Here is a 22,211-nt window from a genome sequence, read left to right as displayed (position 1 = left end):
AGGAGATAAATCAAGCAAGTGTAAGTACTAGTGAAAAAATGAAGCAGCAATACTTGTCCATTATAACTCACAAACCGACCCAAGCAAGCGTACAACAACAAATGTATGAGTATGACCACGCCAGTAGCGTACACACCTTAGAGCATCTTCAACAGAGACGCTAAAAGTAGGGGCGCGTTGAAAAACCCACTAATTTAACGCGCGGGAGAAGAAAAAAGCTCTACAACACACGCTGTAAAACCCAGCACGTTGCAAAAACTATCCAGCGCGTTGGGACTTTCGGCATCGCACGCGGGATATTTAGTGCGCGGCGTACAGCGCGCTGAATCTTTCGACTCGCTCCGCTCCCTCGCGTCCCGCCTCGAGCTCGCCGCTACAGCCACAGCTCGCCGCCACCACTCGTGCATGCTCGTCCCGGCACGGGGCGGAGCCGCCGCTGCCCTTCTGCTCGCCGGCTGCAACTCGCCGCCTCGAGCTCGTCGGCCGGGAGCGCGTGCCGGCCGGGAGCCGCCGCTGCCCTTCTGCTCGCCGCCTCGAGCTCGCCGGCCGGGAGCGTGTGCGGTGGCCGGAGGCGAGCGACGCGTGCGGAGCTTGCGATTCCAAGCTAGCTCGCGTGCGGTGGCAAGCAGCGCGTGCGTAGCTTGCTAATTCCATCAATAAGCTAGCTAGCTTGTGATTCCATCAGCACGTTTGCGATTCGATCATCAGCTAGCTAGCTTGCTCCAACGATTGGGGACCTAATTGCGTTTTTGTTTTGGTCAAATGGACTTATTTGTAAATATTAGGGACCTGTTTGTTGTGGATATATTTGTGGCGCACTAATTTTTTAGTGCGTCTGTTGGAGCGCGACGCGTGCGCAAATTTTTCAGCGGCCGCTGGAGTCAGAGCTCTCCTGCGCGCAAAAGCAGATAACTCCGACGTTGTAAATTGCTTTTTAGCGCGCGGAGCGTTGCGCGTTTGTTGGAGATGCTCTTAGAGCATCTTTAAAAGGCATCCAAAAATTTCTCCACGCACTAAAAGATTTGTGTTTTGGGCGTCGGAGACACAAAACAGCGCTCCAGCAGAAGCTGTAAAATAGAGCGCGCTTAAAAACGTTGGCGCCCACGCTATAAATTTTGACCCAAGCAATACTTGTCCATTATAACTCACAAACTGACCCAAGCAAGCATAGATACAACAACAAACGTATGAGTATGGCCGCGCCAGTAGCGTACACACCTTAAAACATCTTCAAAATGCGTTCAAAAACTTCTTCACGCATTAAGAAAATTGTTTTTTAGGCGTCGGAAACAAGAAACAGCGTTTTAGCAGAAGCTTTAAAATAGAGCGCGTTTAAAAACATTAGCGCCCGCGCTGCAAATTTTAAGTTTGCTCGCTTCCGGCCTGCATTATTGAAAAGCTAGATTGCGTGTTGGACACTGCAAGTGGGATTATCAGATTGTACGTCGTGTTTTTGTGCATTTGTTGGACAAATAAAATCTTAACGCGTCGCCCTATCGTTATTTCGGCGCTGTAAAATAATTTAGAGGCAGCGCTGTCGCCGTTTGTTGGAGATGCTCTTATTGACTCAACTCACATGGAAATTCTAACTAGTTTATCTAAGCAATTAGTATATAGTTCTTACACATTCAAAATGTCCAGAGAATTTTTCACAAAGGACCTTCCCTTGCCAAAGAATGGTTTACAGCGGCCTCTCGGTATTTTTGTCCTTATTATATGTGGTTTTCGCTTCATTGTTGACATTTGCAGTTTGAACGAATCAATCATGCGTTGCTGTATCTGCTGCTACATTTCATAGGACGAACAGCTGGCTGCTAAGAGCAATTTCACCGGACCGACCCAAACGGACGACGGTTTTGTTCGGTTTTTGTCCGTTTGGGTCGACCGCCCGTCCGGCATCCGTCATGTTTTAGATTTGGATCGACAGTGCGTTCAACACACCGATCCATTTTATGTCCGCACATAATTTTGAAAAAAGGCCCGCAGCCATAGATCATGCCAGCGGCCATGTCTTATGCCGGCATCATGCCAGCGCCGGTATACAATCACCACACAGTTTATACCGACGCACTCGTCAGCGGCCGGCACACATGCCAGCACACAAAAATATGGGTGGGACTTGAGTTCGACCACGCCATCGCGGTCACGTGGTCATGCCAGCACACCTGCCGGCATACAAAAAAGCACGTGGCCATAGATCACTCCCCGTCGAACTTGAACATGTTGATTTGCATCTTCTCGAACCACGGCTTCTTCCTTGGCGACACGTGTTGAGATTCACCTTCATGATCTCCACCCCGGTCATCATGCTCGCGAGAGGCACTTCTTTCGCCTTGGTCTTGGCGTTGGCGGCCTCGGTCTCTAGCATCTTAGTTTGTTTCTCCGCCTCCATCTCAAGCATCTTGGCTTGCTTCTCCGCGTCCATCTCAAGCCTCCTCCTTTGGATCTCCATGGAGGCGTTCATTTGATCTTGTTTGTAACGCCAGCGCTCCTCCTACGTTGAGTCCTTCTTACTCATCATTCCATCCACGCTTGTGATCAAGGCGTTCGACGCCGCATCCCGCTTGTCCTTCTTCTTGGAGTTGGTCTTCCCCCACAGCCGTGCGTTCTCGCCGTCCCCAACCACCTCCACGGCTTGCTTCCCCCCACGCGACTTGAGAACAACATATTTGTTGGGGAACGTCCAATGGGAAACAAAAATTTTCCTACGCGCACGAAGACCTATCATGGTGATGTCCATCTACGAGAGGGGATTTCCGATCTACGTACCCTTGTAGATCGCACAACAGAAGCGTTAGTGAACGCGGTTGATGTAGTGGAACGTCCTCACGTCCCTCGATCCGCCCCGCGAACCGTCCCACGAACCGTCCCGCGATCCGTCCCACGATCTAGTGCCGAACGGATGGCACCTCCGCGTTCAGCACACGTACAGCTCGACGATGATCTCGGCCTTCTTGATCCAGCAAGAGAGACGGAGAGGTAGATGAGTTCTCCGGCAGCGTGACGATGCTCCGGAGGTTGGTGGTGATCTAATCTCGACAGGGCTCCGCCCGAGCTCCGCGGAAACGCGATCTAGAGGTAAAACCGTGGAGGTATGTGGTCGGGCTGCCTTGGAAAAGTTGTCCCAAGTCAGCCCTAATTGCTCCATGTATATAGGAGGAGGGAGGGGAGGCTTGCCTTGAGGCTCAAGGAGCCCCAAGGGCTGCACACCAAGGGGAGGAGGAGTCCTCCTCCAATCCTAGTCCAACTAGGATTGGAAAGTGGAGTCCTTCTCTCCTTTCCCACCTCCTTTTTTTTCTTTCTCTTTGATTTTCTATCCATGGCGCATAGGGCCTTCTTGGGCTGTCCCACCAGCCCACTAAGGGCTGGTGTGCCACTCCCAAGGCCTATGGGGTTCCTCGGGATGGGTTGCCCCCCCCTGTTGGGGAACGTCCCATGGGAAACAAAAAAATTCCTACGCGCACGAAGACCTATCATGGTGATGTCCATCTACGAGAGGGGATGAGTGATCTATGTACCCTTGTAGATCGTACAACAGAAGCGTTAGTGAACGCGGTTGATGTAGTGGAACGTCCTCACGTCCCTCGATCCGCCCCGCGAACAATCCCGCGATCAGTCCCACGATCTAGTACCGAACGGACGGCACCTCCGCGTTCAGCACACGTACAGCTCGACGATGATCTCGGCCTTCTTGATCCAGCAAGAGAGACGGAGAGGTAGAAGAGTTCTCCGGCAGCGTGACGGCGCTCCGGAGGTTGGTGATGACCTTGTCTCAGCAGGGCTCCGCCCGAGCTCCGCAGAAACGCGATCTAGAGGAAAAACCGTGGAGGTATGTGGTCGGGCTGTCGTGGAAAAGTCGTCTCAAATCAGCCCTAAAACCTCCGTATATATAGGTGGGAGGGAGGGGACCTTGCCTTGGGGCTCAAGGAGCCCCAAGGGGGTCGGCCGAGTCCAAGGGGGGAGGACTCCCCCCCCCCCAAACCGAGTTGGACTTGGTTTGGTGGGAGGGAGTCCCCCTTCCTTCCCACCTCCTCCTTTTTTTTCCTTTTCTCTTGATTTTCTCTTCTTGGCGCATAGAGCCCTTTTGGGCTGTCCCACCAGCCCACTAAGGGCTGGTGTGCCATCCTCAAGGCCTATGGGCTTCCCCGGGGTGGGTTGCTCCCCCCGGTGAACTCCCGGAACCCATTCGTCATTCCCGGTACATTCCCGGTAACTCCGAAAACCTTCCGGTAATCAAATGAGGTCATCCTATATATCAATCTTCGTTTCCGGACTATTCCGGAAACCCTCGTGACGTCCGTGATCTCATCCGGGACTCCGAACAACATTCGGTAACCAACCATATAACTCAAATACGCATAAAACAACGTCGAACCTTAAGTGTGCAGACCCTGCGGGTTCGAGAACTATGTAGACATGACCCGCGAGACTTCCCGGTCAATATCCAATAGCGGGACCAGGATGCCCATATTGGATCCTACATATTCTACGAAGATCTTATCGTTTGAACCTCAGTGCCAAGGATTCATATAATCCCGTATGTCATTCCCTTTGTCCTTCGGTATGTTACTTGCCCGAGATTCGATCGTCAGTATCCGTATACCTATTTCAATCTCGTTTACCGGCAAGTCTCTTTACTCGTTCCTTAATACAAGATCCCGCAACTTACACTAAGTTACATTGCTTGCAAGGCTTGTGTGTGATGTTGTATTACCGAGTGGGCCCCGAGATACCTCTCCGTCACACGGAGTGACAAATCCCAGTCTTGATCCATACTAACTCAACTAACACCTTCGGAGATACTTGTAGAGCATCTTTATAGTCACCCAGTTACGTTGCGACGTTTGATACACACAAAGCATTCCTCCAGTGTCAGTGAGTTATATGATCTCATGGTCATAGGAATAAATACTTGACACGCAGAAAACAGTAGCAACAAAATGACACGATCAACATGCTACGTCTATTAGTTTGGGTCTAGTCCATCACGTGATTCTCCTAATGACGTGATCCAGTTATCAAGCAACAACACCTTGTTCATAATCAGAAGACACTGACTATCTTTGATCAACTGGCTAGCCAACTAGAGGCTTGCTAGGGGCGGTGTTTTGTCTATGTATCCACACATGTAAATGAGTCTTCATTCAATACAATTATAGCATGGATAATAAACGATTATCTTGAAACAGGAATTATAATAATAACTATATTTATTATTGCCTCTAGGGCATAATTCCAACAGTCTCCCACTTGCACTAGAGTCAATAATCTAGCCCTCACATCACCATGTGAATTACATTGTAATAAATCTAACACCCATACAGTTCTGGTGTTGATCATGTTTTGGCCGTGGAAGAGGTTTAGTCAGCGGGTCTGCTACATTCAGATCCGTGTGCACTTTGCATATATTCACGTCCTCTCCCTCGACGTAGTCGCGGATGAGGTTGAAGCGTCGTTTGATGTGTCTGGTCTTCTTGTGAAACCGTGGTTCCTTTGCTAAGGCAATGGCACCAGTGTTGTCACAGAACAAGGTTATTGGATTCAGTGCGCTTGGCACCACTCCAAGATCCGTCATGAACTGCTTCATCCAGACACCCTCCTTAGCCGCCTCCGAGGCAGCCATGTACTCCGCTTCACATGTAGAATCTGCTACGACGCTTTGCTTGGAACTGCACCAGCTTACTGCACCCCCATTAAGAATAAATACGTATCCGGTTTGCGACTTAGAGTCGTCCGGATCTATGTCAAAGCTTGCATCGACGTAACCTTTTACGGCGAGCTCTTCGTCACCTCCATACACGAGAAACATCTCCTTAGTCCTTTTCAGGTACTTCAGGATATTCTTGACCGCTGTCCAGTGATCCACTCCTGGATTACTCTGGAACCTACCTGCCATACTTATGGCCAGGCTAACATCCGGTCTAGTAAACAGCATCGCATACATGATAGAACCTATGGCTGAAGCATAGGGGACGGAGCGCATATGCTCTCTATCTTCATCAGTTGCTGGGCACTGAGTCTTACTCAATCTCGTACCTTGTAGAACTGGCAAGAACCCTTTCTTGGACTGTTCCATTTTGAACCTCTTCAAAACTTTATCAAGGTATGTGCTTTGTGAAAGTCCTATCAGGCGTTTTGATCTATCCCTATAGATCTTAATGCCTAGAATGTAAGCAGCTTCTCCTAGGTCCTTCATAGAGAAACTTTTATTCAAGTAATCCTTTATGCTCTCTAAAAACTCTACGTTGTTTCCAATCAGTAATATGTCATCCACATATAATATTAGAAACGCCACAGAGCTCCCACTCACTTTCTTGTAAATACAAGATTCTCCAACCACTTGTATAAACCCAAATGCTTTGATCACCTCATCAAAGCGTTTGTTCCAACTCCGAGATGCTTGCACCAGTCCATAAATGGATCGCTGGAGCTTGCACACCTTGTTAGCATTCTTAGGATCGACAAAACCTTCGGGTTGTATCATATACAACTCTTCCTTAAGGAAACCGTTAAGGAACGCCGTTTTGACATCCATCTGCCAGATTTCATAATCGAAAAATGCAGCTATTGCTAACATGATTCTGACGGACTTAAGCATCGCTACGGGTGAGAAAGTCTCATCGTAGTCAACTCCTTGAACTTGTGAAAAACCCTTTGCCACAAGTCGAGCTTTATAAACGGTCACATTACCGTCAGCGTCCGTCTTCCTCTTAAAGATCCATTTGTTCTGAATGGCCTTGCAGCCCTCAGGCAGTACCTCCAAAGTCCACACTTTGTTCTCATACATGGATCCTATCTCGGACTTCATGGCTTCCAGCCATTTGTTGGAATCTGGGCCCACCATTGCTTCTTCATAATTCGCAGGTTCATTGTTGTCTAACAACATGATTGATAAGACGGGATTACCGTACCACTCTGGAGCAGCACGTGGTCTCGTCGACCTGCGTGGTTCGACAGAAACTTGAACTGGAGTTTCATGATCATCATCATTAACTTCCTCCTCAACCGGCGTTGCAATGACATAGGTTTCCCCTTGCCCTGCGCCACCATCCAGAGGGATGAGAGGTTCGACAACCTCGTCAAGTTCTATCTTCCTCCCACTCAATTCTCTCGAGAGAAACTCCTTCTCGAGAAAAGCTCCGTTTTTAGCAACAAACACTTTGCCCTCGGATTTGAGATAGAAGGTGTACCCAACTGTCTCTTTTGGGTAACCTATGAAGATGCTCTTTTCCGCTTTGGGCTCCAGCTTTTCAGGCTGAAGCTTTTTGACATAAGCATCACATCCCCAAACTTTAAGAAACGACAACTTTGGCCTTTTGCCAAACCACAGTTCGTATGGTGTCGTCTCAACGGATTTTGATGGTGCCCTATTTAAAGTGAATGCAGCTGTTTCTAATGCATAGCCCCAAAATGATAACGGCAAATCAGTAAGAGACATCATAGATCGCACCATCTCTAATAGAGTACGATTACGACGTTCGGACACACCATTACGCTGTGGTGTTCCAGGCGGTGTTAACTGTGAAACAATTCCACATTGTCTTAAGTGAGCACCAAACTCGAAACTCAGATATTCACCCCCACGATCGGACCGTAGGAATTTGATCTTCTTGTTATGATGATTTTCCACTTCACTCTGAAATTGCTTGAACTTTTCAAATGTTTCAGACTTGTGCTTCATCAAGTAGACATAACCATATCTACTTAAATCTTCAGTGAAGGTGAGAAAATAACGATATCCGTCGCGTCCCTCCACGCTCATCGGACCACACACATCGGTATGTATGATCTCCAACAAGTCACTTGCACGCTCCATTGTTCCGGAGAACGGAGTCTTAGTCATCTTGCCCATGAGGCATGGTTCGCACGTGTCAAGTGACTCCAAAAGTCCATTAGCATGGAGTTTCTTCATGCGCTTTACACCAATATGACCTAAGCGGCAGTGCCACAAAAATATGGCGCTATCATTGTTAACTCTAACTCTTTTGGTCTCAATGTTATGTATATGCGTATCGTTATCAAGATTCAATATGAACAATCCTCTCACATTCGGTGCATGACCATAAAAGATGTTACTCATAGAAATAGAACAACCATTATTCTCTGACTTAAAAGAGTAACCGTCTCGCAATAAACAAGATCCAGATATGATGTTCATGCTCAACGCAGGCACTAAATAACAATGATTTAAGTTCATCACTAATCCTCACGGTAACTGAAGTGACACTGTGCCGACGGCGATTGCATCAACCTTGGAACCATTTCCTACGCGCATCGTCACTTCATCTTTCGCCAGCCTTCGCCTATTCCGCAGTTCCTGTTTCGAGTTGCAAATATGAGCAACAGAACCGGTATCGAATACACAGGCACTACTACGAGAGCCGGTTAAGTACACATCAATAACATGTATATCAAATATACCTGATTTTTCTTTGCCCCTTCTTCTTATCTGCCAGATACTTGGGGCAATTGCGCTTCCAGTGACCCATACCCTTGCAATAGTAACACTCCGTTTCCGGCTTAGGTCCAGCTTTGGGTTTCTTCGTCGGATTGGCAACAGGCTTGCCGCACTTCTTCGAATTTCCCTTCTTGCCTTTGCCGTTTCTCTTGAAACTAGTGGACTTATTCACCATCAACACTTGATGCTCTTTACGGAGTTCAGACTCTGCGACTTTCAGCATCGCAAACAACTCGCCGGGAGACTTGTTCATCCCTTGCATGTTGTAGTTCAACACAAAGCCTTTATAGCTTGGCGGCAGTGATTGAAGGATTCTGTCAGTGATAGCTTCTTGCGGGAGTTCAATCCCCAGCTCAGCTAGACGGTTTGAGTACCCAGACATTTTGAGCACATGTTCACTGACAGATGAGTCTTCCTCCATCTTGCAAGCATAGAATTTATCGGAGGTCTCATACCTCTCGATCCGGGCGTTCTTCTGAAAGATAAACTCCAACTCCTGGAACATCTCAAATGCTCCATGACGCTCAAAGCGACGTTGAAGTCCCGGTTCTAAGCCATACAAGACTGCACATTGAACTATTGAGTAGTCCTCCTTACGTGCTAACCAAGCGTTCTTAACATCCTGATGAGCCGTAGCAGGTGGTTCATCTCCTAACGCAGCATTAAGGACATAATCCTTCTTCCCAGCTTGTAATATTAACTTAAGATTACGAGCCCAGTCTACAAAGTTGCTTCCATCATCTTTTAACTTAGCTTTCTCTAGGAACGTATTAAAATTCAGGATGACTTTCGCGCGAGCCATGATCTACAACACAAATATATTCATAGTGGACTTAGACTATGTTCAAGATAATTAGAGTTTAACTTAATCAAATTATTCGCTAAACTCCCACTCAAAAAGTACATCTCTCTAGTCATTTGAGTGGTTCATGATCCACTTACACTAGCTCAAGTCCGATCATCACGTGAGTTGAGTATAGTTTCAGTGGTAAGCATCCCTATGCTAATCATATCATCTATATGATTCATGATCGACCTTTCGGTCTCATGTGTTCCGAGGCCATGTCTGCACATGCTAGGCTCGTCAAGCTTAACCCGAGTGTTCCGCGTGCGCAACTGTTTTGCACCCGTTGTATGTGAACGTTGAGTCTATCACACCCGATCATCACGTGGTGTCTCGAAACGACGAACTGTAGCAACGGTGCACAGTCGGGGAGAACACAATTTCGTCTTGAAATTTTTAGTGAGAGATCACCTCATAATGCTACCGTCATTCTAAGCAAAATAAGGTGCATAAAGGATTAACATGACATGCAATTCATAAGTGACATGATATGGCCATCATCACGTGCTTCTTGATCTCCATCACCAAAGCACCGGCACGATCTTCTTGTCACCGGCGCCACACCATGATCTCCATCAACGTGTTGCCATCGGGGTTGTCGTGCTACTCATGCTATTACTACTAAAGCTACTTCCTAGCAAAATAGTAAACGCATCTGCAAGCACACACGTTAGTATAAAGACAACCCTATGGCTCCTGCCGGTTGCCGTACCATCGACGTGCAAGTCGATATTTCTATTACAACATGATCATCTCATACATCCAATATATCACATCACAAGCATACCCTGCAAAAACAAGTTAGACGTCCTCTAATTTTGTTGTTGCATGTTTTACGTGATGACCATGGGTATCTACTAGGATCGCATCTTACTTACGCAAACACCACAACGGAGATATATGAGTTGCTATTTAACCTCATCCAAGGACCTCCTCGGTCAAATCCGATTCAACTAAAGTTGGAGAAACCGACACTTGCCAGTCATCTTTGAGCAACGGAGTTACTCGTAACGATGAAACCAGTCTCTCGTAAGCGTACGAGTAATGTCGGTCCAAGCCGCTTCAATCCAACAATACCGCGGAATCAAGAAAAGACTAAGGAGGGCAGCAAAACGCACATCACCGCCCACAAAAACTTTTGTGTTCTACTCGAGAAGACATCTACGCATGAACCTAGCTCTGATACCACTGTTGGGGAACGTCGCATGGGAAACAAAAAATTTCCTACGCGCACGAAGACCTATCATGGTGATGTCCATCTACGAGAGGGGATGAGTGATCTACGTACCCTTGTAGATCGTACAGCAGAAGCGTTAGTGAACGCGGTTGATGTATTGGAACGTCCTCACGTCCCTCGATCCGCCCCGCGAACAATCCCGCGATCAGTCCCACGATCTAGTACCGAATGGACGACACCTCCGCGTTCAGCACACGTACAGCTCGACGATGATCTCAGCCTTCTTAATCCAGCAAGAGAGACGGAGAGGTAGAAGAGTTCTCCGGCAGCGTGATGGCGCTCCGGAGGTTGGTGATGACCTTGTCTCAGCAGGGCTCCGCCCAGCTCCGCAGAAACGCGATCTAGAGGAAAAACCGTGGAGGTATGTGGTCGGGCTGCCGTGGAAAAGTCGTCTCAAATCAGCCCTAAAACCTCCGTATATATAGGTGGGAGGGAGGGGACCTTGCCTTGGGGTTCAAGGAGCCCCAAGGGGGTCGGCCGAGTCCAAGGGGGGAGGACTCCCCCCCCCCCCAAACCGAGTTGGACTTGGTTTGGTGGGAGGGAGTCCCCCTTCCTTCCCACCTCCTCCTTTTTTTTCCCTTTTCTCTTGATTTTCTCTTCTTGGCGCATAGAGCCCTTTTGGGCTGTCCCACCAGCCCACTAAGGGCTGGTGTGCCACCCTCAAGGCCTATGGGCTTCCCCGGGGTGGGTTGCTCCCCCCGGTGAACTCCCGGAACCCATTCGTCATTCCCGGTACATTCCCGGTAACTCCGAAAACCTTCCGGTAACAAATGAGGTCATCCTATATATCAATCTTCGTTTCCGGACCATTCCAGAAACCCTCCTGACGTCCGTGATCTCATCCGGGACTCCGAACAACATTCGGTAACCAACCATATAACTCAAATACGCATAAAACAACGTCGAACCTTAAGTGTGCAGACCCTGCGGGTTCGAGAACTATGTAGACATGACCCGAGAGACTCCTCGGTCAATATCCAATAGCGGGACCTGGATGCCCATATTGGATCCCACATATTCTACGAAGATCTTATCGTTTGAACCTCAGTGCCAAGGATTCATATAATCCCTTATGTCATTCCCTTTGTCCTTCGGTATGTTACTTGCCCGAGATTCGATCGTCAGTATCTGCATACCTATTTCAATCTCGTTTACCGGCAAGTCTCTTTACTCGTTCCGTAATACAAGATCCCGCAACTTACACTAAGTTACATTGCTTGCAAGGCTTGTGTGTGATGTTGTATTACCGAGTGGGCCCCGAGATACGTCTCCGTCACACGGAGTGACAAATCCCAGTCTCGATCCGTACTAACTCGACGAACACCTTCAGAAATACCTGTAGAGCATCTTTATAGTCACCCAGTTACGTTGCGACGTTTGATACACACAAAGCATTCCTCCGGTGTCAGTGAGTTATATGGTCTCATGGTCATAGGAACAAATACTTGACACGCAGAAAACAGTAGCAACAAAATGACACGATCAACATGCTACGTCTATTAGTTTGGGTCTAGTCCATCACGTGATTCTCCTAATGATGTGATCCAGTTATCAAGCAACAACACCTTGTATATAATCAGAAGACCCTGACTATCTTTGTTCAACCGGCTAGCCAACTAGAGGCTTGCTAGGGACAGTGTTTTGTCTATGTATCCACACATGTATATAAGTATTCATTCAATACAATTATAGCATGGATAATAAACGATTATCTTGATACAAGAATTATAATAATAACTATATTTATTATTGCCTCTAGGGCATAATTCCAACAATATTGCGCCTTGAACTTCTCCTCGTCTTTGATGACCCTAAAGCAATGGAAAAGGTTGAAGCACTTGCCATTGTTGGACCTTGAATGCCTCCAAAGCTTGAAATGCCTATAAATGTATTTCATGCAAGCATATTGGAAAATGATATGCAAATGAACACGCAACCATAAACTTGATGACACAAAAGACAGTGGCTTGCTAGCATACCATGTCTTGCATGTCGATGCCGCTCGGGGCGGGCCTTGACGTTCTCAAGAGTGGCACAAAACTTGTTGCACTCTTGTTGGATCACCCTCCATTGCTTCGAAATGGACACCCACCCGCGCGTGCTTACCATTTGATACGGCGGAAACTTCTTACGCTCATAGAAGTCACAGTGGACATGAATCCAAAAAGTTGAATGCTTTTGTTCGACGCCCGTCTTGGGGTCTTGCCCAATGTCTCTCCAACACTCGCGAAGAAGCTTGTCCTCGACCGCCGTGTATGCCTTGGTCCGTTTGCTCTTGCGCCTCGACTGCTTCGCTCAGGCGGCTTGGTTGACGAGCTCGTCCTCGAACAAAGGCTTCCCTTCGATGTCCGACTCGTCCTCTTCCTCTTGCACGTAGTCCTGTGGAAACTCGTGGTCGAGTGGGAAGCCGTCCAGGTGCATGCCGACCTGATCACGCATGAAGGGCGCGTAATCTTGATCAAAGGTGGATGTCGTGAACGCCCCTGGCCGTCCTGACTTTGTGTCTCGTTGGGATCGTAGCCAGTGGTCGGCGCACCACCCTTGAAGGTCAAGTTCTACTTGTAGTCCTCGTCGCCGACAGCCGGTATACCGTCGAACAGGTTACGTGCGTACGGCAGCACTTCGGCTGGCATCTGCCGCGCGCGTTTGCTCGCGCCTTCGGATGACGAGTCATCGGCCACCGGTGTGGCGTTGAGATCGATGGGCGTGGAAGGCGCCACCACGCTCACCTCCAGCGAGCACTCCCCGGAAAGGCGGGAGGTTTGCGGGTAGATATAGAAGTCGGCCATCGGGGTGCAAGCCGACGCACGGGGCGAGTCGGGCAGCACCATCTGAGGAAACGCGGATGAGCCGATGCTGGCCGCGGCTACGGCGGCGTTGACGAGGCCGTGCTGGTTAGGGTTTAACCCTAGCATATAGGGCGCCTCCCTCATTGCCGCCGCGACACGGGCGTTGGTGACCTCTTGCGCGTCGTTGGCGGCCGCCGCGATGGCTTCATCTCACGTGCCCCCCGCGTGCCTGCGACCCTTCCTCTTGGCCGGCTCCCTTGCGGGTTGTTCGGGCGTCAGCGTCTTCTTCAGCTTGGGCGCGGCGGCGGTCTTGCGCTTGCCTTTGCCGGAGGGGACAATCGTCATGCCGGAGGAGGCAGGGGAGGCGAGGCTGGCAACGTCGTCGAGGTCGTCGTCCATGGCGGGGGTGGGGCGAGAGTTTGCGCGAGCGGGAGGGTTTTGGGGGGAAATGGAGGGAAATGGTGGAGACTACCACCGACCAGGGGAAGGAGAAGGCGCATGCGTCCGTCTCGTGTCCGCGCCGACGTAAATCCGGCTTAAAAATGGACTAAAAATGGATCGACAGGCGTACGTCAAGCGGACGCGTATCCGTTTGGGTCGGCACGTTGGACCGACTTTTGTGTCCATGCCGACCCAAACGAACACCAACGAACGAAATGGGTCGTTCCGTTGAAGTTGCTCTAAGAATAACAATCGTGAAAACCCAGCATCTCCTTGCAGACTTCCGTTTCTAGCTTTTTACTTGTATGAATAAGTACACCCTTCAGACTCTAAGGCAAAAGACTTCTTGATCTTGATTCTTGAGGGCCTAACCACCTGCAACATCGTTGACCCGGTTAGAGAGAATACTGGTCGATGCATGGAGTAATTGACCGTGTCTATTTTCGCGCAGTAGGTGATGTGTGTTTTGGCGCTTTGGATCGTTGAAAATCGAGCAGAATGAGGCACAACATGGCATCTACATGCAAGTTAATGGTCATACGATTACGGGTTAAGAACACATGATGGCGGTGGTGGATGAATTCTTTGTCCAATAGTTACACGCCTCGCCAAATAGGGACTATACTCTTGATTTTGAACTCTTGATTTTGATGCCCCTGAAGAGCATATCTGAGGTTGTTAAGCCTGGCCATAGTGGGTGGTATCATATAGTAGTATGATACTATTGTATGATACTACCTTCATAATGCATAGTATCATAAAATAGTATTATATATGACTTTATTTATTCACATGCATGACATATAATAACATAACATTTAACATGTTACAGTATCTATCTATGTTATTCTAACCTTTTTTTTCTAAAATAATCATCGGCATGTTTGCTAGTCCCAAATATATGTTTGCTAGTTCCAAATACATTTAACATGCAACCACGACGAGTACTACCTTACAACTCCCATTATGGCCAGCCTAAGGCGTTGTCCCATTACAAGTCCGCCGTGCATGCTAGATCTATCGCCGACGAAGTTCTCGAGAGAGTATGCATGTGGTCGCATGACTAAACGTGAGAATGGTTATTAAAAAATCGGGTGTAACGGTTCGTTTCTTACTTTGGGTTTGATTGGTTCAGGATTTATTGGGTTGAGATTTTTTTAGTTTGGTTTTGGTTTGGGTATGTGAAGAAACCAGTTTGGGTATAGTTGGTTATGGGTTTAAACGGTTTGATTATTAGCGGTTATAAACTATGGGTCTAAACCGGTTTCTAGGCATTGGTTATATGCAATAATCAACTACGACCGAGAACGAGTATCTTTGATCCACGTGCATGCTGTAATGCATTATGTAATTATGTATTATGGGAAAACAGCAGATGAAAATCGGAAGTGTTTTCTTGTGCTTTCACTAAGCAATTTGGTTTTAATACACTTGTTAGTGAGCTTATCAGCCATGGGCATGTTCTTTTTGCCTCTTATTGTGTGTTGACTGTATCTCAAGGATTACTTTGTTTTTAAACTGTTGTAGATGCACTTGTGCCTTTTCTATCTTATTTGTTTCTTATAACATGTCAATTTATGCAATCATATGTACATTAAAGCAAACCCATAGTTATGTACTGGGTTTAAACCCATGGTTATGTTTTGGGTTTAAATTGGTTTGGGTGGAAAAAATAGTGAATTTGGTTTTGGTTGGGCTAAAAATGACGCTAAATGGATATGGTTCAAGTATGGTTTTGAGAGATAAATGAATGGGTATAGTTTAAGTTTTTCTCAAAAGAAAATATGGTTCAAGTATGAAACCATTCCCAGGTTTATGCATGATTGCGCATTCAGCCATTAGGCCGTGTCCCAACACGACCACAATGTCATTACTCTCTTTTTTATATAATTGAGTTCCATATGACTGTTACTCCGTATTATAAATTTTGGGTGCTTTTAGCGACCCCCCCCCCTTACTAATAGCAAAGAAGCACAGAAAATATCTACGGTAGATGGATGCAGCTTATGGAGAAATATATACACTGCGATTATTGGCAGCTCTCCGGGACAATTATATCTTGAGTTCAGAAGGCATAGACCGGAGAGCTCATTGTTAACTGTTACATGTGTGCTTCCCTCCTCCTTCCTTTAGGCTGGTCACAATGGGGTGGAACTTAGCAGGAACATCACACACTCCAATACGAGTTTGCTTATGTGGCACGTATTTAATGAAGAGAGAGGTGCTTGTGGTAACTAGCTAAGTTACCGGAACATCACACACTCCAAGAAACAATGAGTCTATAGCCTAATAAATGCATCGTTGCATGATAATACATACATGTTACTCCCCATTGTGGAGGTAGGAACATAGTCTAGAAAAGTGTGTAGGTTACTACCTTATGTTACTTCCCATTGTGACCAGTCTTATGTTTGACTCACCTACTAACTAATTTGTGTTGTTAGTTTTTTCTTTGTGGTCGAGCCTGACATCTTCCTGCTCCCACTCCTATATAAACCTTAATGGTATGTCTTATAACGCATCAGTTCATCGCCATCTGAAGCATCCAACCGAAGGAGCAGTACACACATACTTGCAGTTGCAGCTGAGCTTAGACACGTCATGGCAGCCATAGCTGCTAGTGCCAGTTTGGCCATGCAAGAAGCAGCAAAGACGCCAAGCGCCACGCCGCCCCACGCCATGGCCGCCTCGATGGCCTCGCCGGCTCGCTACCGGCCTTCGCTGCTGGTCATATTCAGCGCCTGCCTCGTCCTGATCGGCGCCGGCGGGCCGCTCCTCCTGCGGGTCTACTTTGTCCACGGCGGGCAACGCCTGTGGCTCTCCGCGCTTCTTCAGATCTCCGGCTGGCCGCTCCTCCTCCCACCCCTGTGCGTCTCCCTCTTTCGCGGTCGCCGCCACGGCATCGCCAACCTCCTCCTCCCGCCGCGCCTCGTCGTCGCGGCCGCCGTGCTCGGCGGGTTCTACGCCGTGTCGTGCTACGTGTACGCGATGGGTTCGCAGGCGCTGCCGCTGTCCACCTCGTCGCTGCTGCTCGCGACGCAGCTGGCCTTCACGGCGGTGTTCGCGTTCCTCTTCGTCGGACTCCGCTTCACGCCCTTCTCCGCCAACGCCGTCCTGCTGCTCATCATTGGCCCGGCAGTGCTTGGAGTCGGGCCGGGAGCCGGGAAGCCGGCGGGCGTGACATCCAAGGCGTACTGGACCGGGTTCTGCGAGGGCATCGCTGCAGCGGCGCTCGCCGGGCTCGTGCTGCCGCTCGTCGAGGTCTCCATGGAGCGATACGGACGCCGGACGGGACCCGCGGCGAGGGCGCCGCCTCCCTACTCCACGGTCATGCAGATGCAGGCCGTGATGGGAGCCGCCGGCACGCTGGTGTGCCTGCTCGGCATGGCCATCAAGAGCGACTTCGGAGCGCTGCGAAGCGAGGCGGCAGCTTTCGGGCTCGGCGAGACCAAATACTACCTGGTGCTCGTGTGGGACGCCGTGTCATGGCAGCTGCTCAACCTCGGCATCATGGGGCTCATCACCTGCGCCTCCTCGCTTCTCGCCGGCATCATGATCGCCGTGCTCCTGCCGCTTTCCCAGATCCTCGCCGTCCTCTTCCTCCACGAGAAGTTTGACGGACCGAAGGGCATCGCGCTCGTGCTCTCGCTCTGGGGCTTCGCCTCCTACATGTATGGGGAGAAGGTCCAGCAGAAGAAGGCGGAGGCGCACAAGAGCGAGCTGCTGCAGCAGCAGGTGGCGAGCAAAACCGGAGACCTGGAGCTGGCTGCCCCTTGATATTATTGTTGTACTTTTTTTTTTTACCTTTCAGAAGTACAAACTGTAGAGACATATGTTTCGTAAGACTAAGACATTGTTTCATTCTAGGAGTCAACTAGGTAGCGGCGCCGCACCCAGGTCCTCCGGTGCGGCGGCTACTATGGTGTCCATGCACAAACATTTACAAAAAGGTTAATAAAGGGGACCGGGCTGCATGCACATGCATGTACTTGTCATATATATTGCTATAGGCTAATTTTTTCTCGTTCTATCATGCATGCATTGATATCATTAGGATCCTCTTTAATGTTTAAGTTTTAAATAAAATTATCTAAAGAACCGTTAATTCGATCGATGATCCGTTTTCACCGTTGATTTTCTCGCGATGAGGTCTTCAAAACTAAATCCCATATCGACATGTTTTGAAAACTTTTTTCACGTTCGTACTTGCCACATTGTTTAACTCACTTGTCATATTATTAACCACTTACTTGTCTGAGAGAAATAACTTAATTACCATATTTCAATATTGTTTCGTACAAAGCTTGTTGGTGTTTTTAAATTCAGTTGCCACAGAAAATCGTGCTTGTCATTGTGACAAGTGTATTTTATAAGCAATGAAAAGCATTATGAGACAACATGACCACTAGGTAGCATTAAAATGATAAGCACATAAAAAAATACAACAACTATAGTGTTTATAACAACTCACAAGCTTATATGAGATTTGAGTAGAATTTAACTGACCGGCACAACAAAACACTACCACAACTACGTTTCAGAACAATCAAATGTCCTTTTATTTAGAGACAACATAACAACCGAGGATAGAATTCAACAGACAAATACAACAAACACCGTGACAACTATTTTTTTTACAATGACTGACAAGTTGTATGAGACAGTATGATAACGAGGTAGGATTAAAATGACAAGCATAAAAAATATATGTGGCAAGTGTGATTTTATAAGCACCTACAAGCTTTGTGAGACTACATGACAACTTAGTATAATAAAAATGACAAGCACATCAAAACATTTTGCGGACTGCATTTATAAGTATCGACAAAATCTTTGCACAAAACGACATCAAAAAATATGGCAATTAAGTTATTTTCATCGGGCAAGTAAGTGGTTAATATTATAGCAAGTGAGTGGAACAATGTGGCAATTACGGAAGGAATTTTTTTTGTCGAAACATGTCGACATGGGATCTAGTTTCGAAGATCTTGTCGCGACAAAACCAACGGTGAAAACAGATCATCGATTGAATTAACGGTTTTGAAGATAAAACTTTTTGAATTTCAAGCATTTGAGAGAATCCTATAGCTGGTCATGTAGCTCTACAAGATCCTAGTAGTAGGCCTTGCATGCATGCATAGTGCACGTTTGTACTCAACGAGGAGAAGCATCCAACAGAGAAAATTAGTTCGTTTCCGCAAAAAAAAAAAAACAAAGAAAACTAGTCATATCCGTCTACCTGCATGTCACAATTTGTCCGCGAGCCAGGACACTCGGGTCTCGCACCGCCGCCGCACGGGACGACGCCCGTGCACACGCCACTCGTTAGCTTTTCCCTTCATTCTATAATAGCTAGGGTAGCACAAAGAAATCGAAGCCCACACTGCTCAAGTCTTCGTGCTCGCATTTATTCTGTAGTTATAGGATTTTCGAATATACCAACTCAGTGTTTTGAAGGTGTTAGAGTATGCATGTGTGCCTTCATAGGGGTGAGTACATGTGCGTTTATATGAACATTTACGTCCATACTGTGTTAAAAACATATTATTTAAAAAATGATATTTTTAGTGCCTATTTACAAATGTTTACTTCTTGAAAGTGGAAGATGCAGATCCGCAATCCACCGTTGTTTTGAGGTTTGTGTCATATTTGTCAGCTATATTTGTTTTGCTTTTAAGTGCTATGTTAGAGTTTTTTTCCTGTTTCAAAGTGTAGCATAATGTTTTGTTGTATATCATCATCCACCAGCAAATTCAATCGGAAACAAGTCCGTTCTAATTTGTTGGTACACAATTATACATTATGACATTGAAACAAGACAAAGACTCAACGAAACATTATGTAACACTTTGTAACGAGACAAGTTTTGCAAACTGTCAAATAACGTACTAGCACGAATCTCGAAGTAATAGCAAACAATGCATACGCGATATATCACGTACATTGTACAAAAATCACTCTCGACATTAAATTTGACGTTTGATGTGTCTCTTAGTTCCCTCAGATATTACTAGGAGATAGATCAAGCAAGCGTAAGTAGTAGTGAAAAAATGAAGCAGCAATACTTGTCCCTCATAACTCACAAACAGACCCAAGCAAGCATACGTACAACAACAAACGTATGAGTATGACTGGGCCAGTAGCGTACACACCTTAGAGCATCTTTAAAAGGCGCCTAAAAACTTTTTCGCGTATTAAAAGATTTGTTTCTTGGACGTGGGAGACAGAAAACAGCACTCTAAAATAGAGCGCACTTAAAAACGTTAGCTGCCGCGCTGCAAATTTTGAGTTTGCTGGCTTCCGGAATGCATTATTGAAACGCCGGATTGCGCGCTGGACACTGCAAATGGGGCTGTCTGATTAGGCGTCGTATTTTTTTGCATCTGTTGGATAAAAAAAATCATAACGCACCGCGCTATAGCTATTTTGGCGCTGTAAAAAAAATAGAGCGCCGCGCTGTCGCCCTTTGTTGGAGATGCTCTTATTGACTCAACTCACATGAAAATTCTAACTAGTTTATCTAAGCAATTGGTATATAGTTCTTGCACATTTCAAAATGTGCAGAGAATTTTCCACAAAAGACCTTCCCTTGCCAAAGAATGGTTTACAGCAGCCTCTCAGTATTTTTGTCCTTATTATATGTGGTTTTCGCTTCATTGTTGATATGTGCAGTTTGAACGAATCAATCATGGGTTGCTGTATCTGGTGCTACATTTCATAGGACGAACAGCCGGCTGCTAAGAATAACAATCCTGAAAAGCCAGCATCTCCTTGCGGACTTCCCTTTCTAGCTTTTTACTGGTATGAATAAGTACACCCTTCAGACTCTAAGGCAACAGACTTCTTGATCTTGAGGGCCAAACCACCTGCAACATCGACACATCGTTGACACGGATAGAGAGAATATTGGTCGATGCATGGAGTAATTGACCGTGTCTATTTTCGCGCAGTAGGTGATGTGTGTTTCGGCGTTTGGATCGTTGAGAATCGAGCAGAATGCGCGTAGGCTGGAAAGTGAAAAACTAGGTCACTCCTGCTATCGATTGTTGTCTGAACCTAATGCTACCAACTTCTCACGTACAGACCTTCTCAACGACGGATGACCCAAGAACCTCGTGCGGTAAGAGCCGGCGCAGTTGCCGCGTCTGGTTCAGTAGTTTATTAACACGTCCAGTTCATGTTGCAGAGCACAAGTCTCAGTTCGATCTCTACCTATCCACCAGGTTGACCCACCTACACAAATTTCTCAAGGTACAAAGTACAATTACCTTGCGATGCTGAAGACACGGACTTGTTCTACTCCGCGACAACGGTAACCATAGGAGATGGTCAGAAAGCCAGTTTCTGGTTTGCTCCTTGGTTGCAAGGACAGAAACCAAAAGATGTGGCACCGGACATTTTTACCCTCTCCAAGCGCAAGAAGATATGCGTGGCATCTGCTTTGGCAAACAATGATTGGATCAGCCGCGTAGACATGCAGGGAGGAATAACTGTCGATCAAATACAACAATTTGTACAGTTATGGAGTAAGATCCAGGAGGCACATATACAGACGGATGTGGAGGACACCATTCGATGGAAATTCACGGCGGACGGATGTTATTCCGCTGCCACAGCCTACAAGATGCAGTTTGCGGGGTTAATTAAATCAGATATGCCTAGGATGTTATGGAAAATCTGGGCACCACCTAAAATTAAATTCTTCTCATGGCTAATCCTTCAAGATAGAGTATGGACAGCGGATAGATTGGCTCGGAGAGGTTGGCCACACTGCGGACTATGTCAGCTTTGCAAAAGAGAACCGGAAACTGCTACTCATCTCTTCTTCAAATGCCACTACTCAGTCAGGATTTGGAACTCAATCAACGGCTGGCTGGGGATTCCTTCACAAATCAACGCATGGGCAGATCTCCCGTCTGTCAGCAAGTGCTGGGAGGGGGATGGTACAGACTCCAGCACACGCAGTAAGGCATTAAAATCCCTGAAGATGCTAATCTGCTGGGTAGTTTGGAATGGGAGGAATGCCAGGGTATTTCAAAATAAAGCAACCTTGCCTACCCAAGTTGTGGCTTCCATCAAGGTGGAGGCAGAATTATGGATAAAAGCGGGAGCTAAGCACTTTGGGAACATTTTTCAGGGAGGTAGCTAACTTGTTTCCAACTTCGGCCTGAGTGGCCTTGTAACCGCAACCTTGTATGCACTCTTCTTAATCAATGCGATGAGGCAAAGCTTTTTCCTCCGTTTAAAAAAAAAAGTACAATTACACATTCGGTTCAGTGGTTTGCAGAGCACAAGTTTTAACCCATCGGTTGACCCACGGAACAAATTACAATTAGCTTAAGGTGCAACTTAAACAATACCAGAATGCAAACACACACACGCCTGGCAAAACAAAACAAGAAAGCGAGGTTTTTAACCATGTTTTTTCGCAACTTCACTGTG

The 22,211-nt window shown here is 47.1% G+C and overlaps 1 protein-coding gene across 1 annotated transcript; it reads left to right on the top strand.

The window, feature by feature from the left end:
* The first annotated feature begins 16,305 nt into the window (after positions 1–16,305).
* On the top strand, positions 16,306–17,565 carry LOC123447159 (purine permease 3-like). The gene has a single exon (XM_045123740.1). It carries the CDS (start codon positions 16,371–16,373, stop codon positions 17,544–17,546), a length of 1,176 nt encoding a protein of 391 aa, XP_044979675.1. The 5' UTR covers positions 16,306–16,370; the 3' UTR covers positions 17,547–17,565.
* The last annotated feature ends 4,646 nt before the right edge of the window (positions 17,566–22,211 follow it).

This window comes from Hordeum vulgare, chromosome 4H (assembly GCF_904849725.1).
Source record: "Hordeum vulgare subsp. vulgare chromosome 4H, MorexV3_pseudomolecules_assembly, whole genome shotgun sequence".
NCBI classification, from domain to species: Eukaryota; Viridiplantae; Streptophyta; class Magnoliopsida; order Poales; family Poaceae; genus Hordeum; species Hordeum vulgare.
The sequence above is the reverse complement of the archived record's forward strand: the minus strand, read 5'-3'. Positions and strand labels throughout refer to the sequence as shown.

Excerpts from the sequence above, each read along its gene's own strand:
- LOC123447159 (XM_045123740.1), top strand. The coding sequence starts at position 16,371 with ATGGCAGCCATAGCTGCTAGTGCCAGTTTGGCCATGCAAGAAGCAGCA.